The 6,900-nt window shown below is 50.7% G+C and overlaps 1 protein-coding gene across 1 annotated transcript; it reads left to right on the top strand.

The window, feature by feature from the left end:
• Positions 1-1,392: 1,392 nt before the first annotated feature.
• FEZF1 (FEZ family zinc finger 1) lies at positions 1,393-3,819 on the top strand. The gene is made up of 4 exons (XM_056481888.1): positions 1,393-2,190; positions 2,359-2,493; positions 2,782-2,914; positions 3,515-3,819. The coding sequence occupies exons 1-4, from the start codon at positions 1,393-1,395 to the stop codon at positions 3,817-3,819; spliced, it is 1,371 nt and encodes a 456-aa protein (XP_056337863.1).
• Positions 3,820-6,900: the final 3,081 nt, after the last annotated feature.

Genomic DNA, 6,900 nt, shown 5'->3' with positions numbered 1-6,900 from the left:
GCCCCGCTCCCTGAAAGGACGATCACCCGCTGGCGCTGTCCGCCCCGAACAGGGCCCATCAAGCTTCTCTTAAATACATGGTGATTGCATCTGTTTAGGTGCATATATATCTATAAACGGCGTGTGAGCTATATATTTCTTCGTGTATCTATGCCAACCCTGAGTTTTCGGTATTTGTATTTTGCTTGTATTCCATAAGGACACAGAAGCTATATTTAGTGTATATGCAGGCTACATACATATATATATACACAAAAATATATAAATATATAAATTGTGCTTCAGATTTAAAAGGCATCCCTTCTTCCTACCTCCTTTTTCTTCTCTTCCCCTGCCCCAGGTTTTGAGATATCCTTTTGCTCCCAAGCACTTGTTCCATTTGGCCCGGGAGACTCCTGCATCCCCACGTGCTGGTCTCGCCGTCTGCTTGTTGGAAGTCCCCCGCTTATTTGTCTACTGTGTTTTCCAAAAGCTCACCGCCACCTGACCTTGTTCTTTAAAGCAGTGAGCAGTCCCAGGAGCAGTCCCAGGAGCAGAGCAGCCATTTCCCTCCCTCCCTCAGACACACACACGTACGCACGCACAAAGAGAGCTCGGGCTGGAAAGTGGCAAGGAAACAAACAGCTTCCCCTCCAGCCGCTTCTTCTGCAGCACCTTGTTTGACAAACACCCTGGCGCTTGCCCTTGAATTGGGTTTCACATCCCTATTTAGCACTTGGACAATGATTTTAGATGATGTCATTTAAAGCCAAACAAGAAAATTGATCTCGGATTTGCTTGGCCTCTAAAGCCTGGTTAAGCAGATTGCAAATAATAATAATAAAAAGAGAGAGGGAGGGAGGCAGAGGGGAGAGAGGCGAGAAGGAGGGAGGGCCACCTCCTTCCCTGGGCGGGGGAGACGAGGGCGCCAATGAAAAGTAGGCGCTTGCTGGGGGGGAAAAACTTTTCCTGTTGACTGTTGGAAGCGAATTGAGCAATTATCTAGTTTACCTTCTCCTCTTGGAAGTTAACGATTGGCGAGATCTTGGCTGCGTTATTGACACAACACTTTCTATTGATAGAAATAAGTAGCGATTGTCCCGAGTCATTGGTGCGCCAAAGTAAACTGTGATGGGCTGGCATGAGTCCACTGGACTGAGAAGGCTGGTTCCGCCGGCGGAGGCTGTGGTGACGGTGGCGGCGGCGATGCTGGTCTCTGTCCTCGCAGATCAGTAACTAGAACAGGGGCAGAGAAAGTGAAAGAGAGAGACAGGGGAGAGAGGAAAAAAAAAAAAAAAAAAAAAAAAAAAAAAAAAAAAAAAAAAAAAAAAAAAAAGAAAGAAAGAAAGAAAGAAAAAAAAAAGAGGCGTCTACCACAGCGGCTCAAACCGGGAGAACAAATGCAATTCAGCCATGGACAATAGTGGCAACCACACGGCGACCAAAATCCTAGCGACTCCTCCGTCCAGAGAAAGCCTGACTGCCAGGAGCAACATGATCAGCACGCCCAAGCCACTCGCCTTCTCCATTGAGCGCATCATGGCGCGGACTCCAGAGCCCCGCTCCATCCCCGTCCCGCAGCTCCTCCATGGCTCCGTGGCCAAAGGCGACCCCAAGCATCCGCTGCACCTCAACTCCTCCATCCCCTGCATGATCCCCTTTGTCCCGGTGGCGTACGACACCCTGCCCAAAGCGGCGGTGGCTGGAGCGGAACCCAGGAAGGCTCACTTAGATTCCTCTTCCTCGCCCTCCTTTAGCTGCGGCGATCTCTTGAACTGTGCCCTGAGCTTGAAAGGAGATTTCCCCCGCGATGCCCTGCCCTTGCAGCAGTACAAACTGGTAAGACCCCGAGTGGTCAATCACTCCTCCTTCCACGCCATGGGAGCCCTGTGCTATTTCAACCGAGGCGACAGCCCCTGTCACCCGTCCTCCAGTGTCAACATCCACCCGGTGGCTTCTTATTTCCTCAGCTCTCCCTTGCACCCGCAGCCCAAAGCTTACCTGGCGGAGCGGAACAAGCTGGTGCTGCCGACCGTGGACAAGTACTCGGCGGGGGTGGCCTTCAAGGACTTATCGCAGGCTCAGCTGCAGCACTACATGAAAGAAAGCGCTCAGATCCTCTCGGAAAAAATCGCCTATAAGACGTCGGAGTTCAGCCGCGGCTCACCGAGCAGCAAGCCCAAAGTTTTCACGTGTGAAGTTTGTGGAAAGGCAAGTAGCGCCGTAGCCCGCCTCCCTTCCCCAGCCTCCTGTCCCCATCCGTCTGCCCGCCGGCTGTCTGTCGCTTGCTTGCTTGATTTTTAAACGACGGCTCCCGCTCGGCACTCCCGCCTTCTAATTTTATTTTATTTTATTTTATTGTCTGCTTTCTCTTTCAAGGTGTTCAATGCACATTATAATTTAACGCGCCATATGCCGGTGCACACGGGAGCCAGACCCTTTGTTTGTAAAGTTTGCGGGAAGGGCTTCAGACAGGCGAGCACGCTCTGCCGGCACAAGATCATCCACACGCAGGTGAGCCCATCCTCTGTCCCTTCCTCCCTGCCCAAGACACTCCGCTTACTTTTTTCGGGGAGCTCGGATTTTGCCCGGGCGCTCCGAAACATCTGCTCGGGGGGCGGCCAATCCGAGCCCGTGGGGAGATTTCGTTTGCCTCAAGCGCGGTCGGTACGGCGGGTGCCCCGCTCCGGCATCTGCGAGCCGCGAGTTAAACACACGAGTCAGCTCATATACCCCGCTAAACAGAACACAGACCCCGCAGGACAGCCAACAAGCCGTGACTTGGTGTTTGTTTCCCTCCAGGAAAAGCCACACAAGTGCAACCAGTGCGGCAAAGCTTTTAACCGGAGCTCGACTCTGAACACGCACACGCGAATACACGCCGGCTATAAACCATTTGTCTGTGAATTCTGTGGCAAAGGATTTCATCAGAAAGGTACCAGTCCCCAGCACCCTCTCTCTTGCCCGACTTCCTCCTCCTCAAGCCAAGTCAAGTGTAGGGACAATTGGCGACAGGGAGGGTAGTGGAGAGTTAATTTTGTGTTCAAGTTTTATTATTAGATATTTGGGTTAATTTTAAGTTTGGCTAGCCCCGACACATGTCCTGCCCCACGGAGCGGGGCAGAGGTCTCTGTCTGGGGGAAAGGCAGGACAGTCGTTCCGCTGGAAGCGACTGTTCTCCCCTCACCGCAACATGCAGCTTCTAGCGCGGTTGGGCAAACGAATTCGCCTCTTATTTCCAGCTCCAAACATAAGAATTTAGTTACTTTTTCTCCCCATGTTGTTGTGAAGCCTAAACCCAGGGGTTTTATTTCTGTATCTGTCGTGATTTTGGATTATTCGATGTTTTCCTTGTCGTCTGTTAAGTGTAAAAGCCGCGGGGAGGATGGAGAGAAGGCGGGAGGTTTGCGGTCGTTTTATCCTAAACCCGAGCTCTGGTGATGGGACAGAATTTGGGGGTTTTTATCTTTTTCTCGTCTTTTTAGTGCCCGTCTTTCAAATCCAGGTCCATTTACCTTTCTTGTCTCATTCCCAGGCAATTACAAAAACCACAAGCTGACTCACAGCGGGGAGAAGCAGTTCAAGTGCAATATCTGCAACAAGGCTTTTCACCAGGTGTACAATCTGACCTTCCACATGCACACCCACAACGACAAGAAGCCCTTCACCTGCCCCACCTGCGGCAAAGGCTTCTGCAGGAACTTTGACCTCAAGAAGCACGTCCGTAAGCTGCACGACAGCGCCCTGGGACTGCCCCAGCCGCCCGCCGAGCTGGGGGGGCCCGACCCGCCGCCCCCGCCCGGGGCGCTGCTGCCGGGCCCGCCGCCGCTGCAGCCGTGAGGGGCGGCCGCCGGCCCGAGCCCCACCGCCTCTTTGCATGCACCTGTTAAGCGGTTTTGTGTATTATGCTCTATATAGCAAACAACGTTAATGGGACTGGTGTTTCCTCTTTTTTTTTTTTTTTTTTTAATTTTTCCTTTGTTCTTTACAGACTATTTTTTTTTGTTGTCGTTGCATCTCAGGTGGAGAGATGGTTAAAAAAAAAAAACAAAAAACAAAAAGCGCCAAGCCAATTTCTGATGTATTTATTTGGGAATCTGTATTACCCGAGCCGGGAATGCTGCACCACTTTAATTATTTCGATGTATATATATTCCCCTTGTGTTGATCCTGCCCTGCCTCCGCTGTCTGCTGGTTATCCCACCCTTCTTGGTTTTCTCCTCTCCCTCTCCCCCTGAATATCGTATCTATATGGACACAACTGTTCTCTATGTACGGATTTAAATTTCGCATTGATTCTTGCACGTGGAGAGAAAAAAAAAAAAAAAAAAAAAAAAAGAATTCGTTGACCCGATGGAAATAAATCTTTGCCAAGGAGTGTCTGCGGCGGCGTGGGCTGCGGCGCGGACGGGCGGGCGGGGAGCGCGGCGTTGGCGCTGCCGCACGGCAAAGCTCTCCTCGCCCTTGCCAAAACACTGAAACAGCCGCTAAAGACTTTAATTAAGAGGGGTAATTAGTTCGAATTGATCAAAGCAGGGTTGTTATGTTATTAGCTGCTCAACAGACTCTGCCAAGACGAGCCTTGAAAGCGCAGCCCGCCCGTCGGTGGGCGCCTGAGGAGCAGTGGGAGGGGGTTTCCTGGGATTATGCGGCTCCCGGGATAACAGAACCAGGCACGGAAGATGGGTGGTACCCCCCTGGAAGGGCAGGCAGGCCCGCTCACCTCCCTCTGCTCTCTCAGGGCTGTGCCCACAGCCCCCCTTCGGGAGTTCTCGGACAGGGGCCGGGCCATGCTTCACTGCGGGGCGGTCCGGGAGAAGCGGAGGGTGTCCCGCGGGCCTGCGGGTTCGCCCCACTCTGGGGATGTGTCAGGAGCGTCGCGGGTCTGCCCCAGAGTGAGCCCTGCAAGGACGGGTGATGTGACATCCCAGGTGTCGCTCAGACCTTGTACTCCTGGAGGCCTCCCAGGGTTTTGGCCTTTGGGGTCGTGGTTACAGCCGCAGTTAACGCGTTACACCCAAGAGGAGGATATCGCCTTGGGGCGGCGCTCCCTCCTGGGACGTTCCCCGGGGTGTCCGCAGCCAGCAGCTGTGGTCCTCAAGCTCTGGTCACCTCCGTGCGCCTTTCCAAGCGGCTGAGAGGGGGAGCGCATCTCTCTTTCCCTTCACAAGTGTCCGGTTACCGCAGTAATCTCCCGAGCCGCCGGCTCTGCTTGCAAAAGGCAAAGCAACAGGTCAGATCCACAGCTCGGGCAGACCCTGCGGCATCCCGCAGGGCTCAGCCCCTCGGGGCGCCGCTTTTGCCCTGCTCCGGAGGAAAAGAGGCGATGATGTGGATGGAGGGGGCTCCGCGCACACGCTGACCTGCGCTGGCTGCGCAGCGGCGTGGGGTCAGAAACCTCGGGGAAACAGCGAGCCGCTCCCCTCTTTTCCCGGGGGACTGCGGCAGCAGGGACTGGAAGAAGGGGATGTGAAAGACCCTTGAAGTAACTTCCAGTAAGCTAGAAGTCGGGACGAAGCGGGGCAGGGAGAAGAGGCTCCTGCAGAGCTGCAGTGACAGGGCAGGTGTCCTTTGAGGACCCGTCCCTATGGACACCTCTCTTCAGCTATGCTCGGATCCTGGGACTAGAAGAGTGTAATCTTAGCTTCCATAGATAATTTTTTTTCCCGAATCAGGTGGCTGCAGCGTGTTGCTAGTTAAAAGGAAAACTTTTGCAACATGTAATGACAGGTAAGGAGTCCAAAAGATGCCACAGGTTTGATGCGGGTGTGCCATTCCTCTGAGGCTCTGCTCGAAGGAAATATTTCAAAGCAGAAGCCCAGCTTCTTTTCTTATTAAAGCAAAGTTCAACTTGCTTTTCTTATTGCTGAGCAACTGTGATAGTACAAGGTACCGAAGCTATACTTGGCCTTGATAAATATCTTAATTTTACAACTGTTTTAACCAGTTTGAAACTATTCAAACACTGTAGAAATACTGGATCAGTCCCAAAAGTATTTTATATCATGACAAAGGGATATGAATGTAAATATACAGTGAAACAAAAGGAGGATATAATCTGGCCAATTTGTGATGAGCACATAACATCAGCCCAAAGATACTACTGGAGATTATGTGCACTGGTCACCCAGATGTCTGCACTCAATTTTTTTCCTTCAGATAGTTTTCTAGGTGTTGGGAGAAATGAGGGCTCAGTCTTTCCCATGCAGAAGCTGCAATTTTTTCCCCTTCTTTATGGATAGAGGAGAGAGAATTTTCAGTGTTGCTTGACCCCAGACCACTTACACATTTACAAGCAATAATTGGGTTTTTTGCCTTTTCTCCTTCCTCCTGCAGTCACTGCATAATCTGGATTCTTCTGTGTTTTCCTGATGAAGAACAATATTTTGCTAAGGAGCACACTTGCAGGGGTGACCATGCTTTGATATGGTGTGGAAATGAGGCACTCTAGCTTTTTTCCAAGGTGAAGCAGAGAAAGCCAATGATGAGCATATACATAGGCATTTTTCTTCCTAGATATCTCAGAGTAAACACTTCATATGTGGGACTTCACAGGGAGATGAGGATAGCTCATTTGTCATTTCACTATATAAAACCATGTTTGTGTCAAAGACTGGTATTAATTCATGTCTTGGAAGTCCTGTACAGAATTACCTTTCATTTCCTCTCTTTCAAGATTAATCTCGGGTCAAGTGAATTTCTAGTTAATGGTCAGAGGCAATTCAAAGCTGGTGAAATCATCATGAGAGACAAAAGCTAAAATATTATGCATATCCAAAGTAGAACTATTAACAGCTTCCTTACTACAGACAAAATTTTAATTTTTAGTTGTTGTTGTTTTTTTAATGTGAATAATTTTGATAGGAGAAATGGAGCCACCTGTACCTAAAGGAAAGGTTATATGTTCTGATTTCTGTGTGC

This window comes from Oenanthe melanoleuca, chromosome 1A (assembly GCF_029582105.1).
Source record: "Oenanthe melanoleuca isolate GR-GAL-2019-014 chromosome 1A, OMel1.0, whole genome shotgun sequence".
NCBI lineage: Eukaryota > Metazoa > Chordata > Aves > Passeriformes > Muscicapidae > Oenanthe > Oenanthe melanoleuca.
The sequence above is the reverse complement of the archived record's forward strand: the minus strand, read 5'-3'. Positions and strand labels throughout refer to the sequence as shown.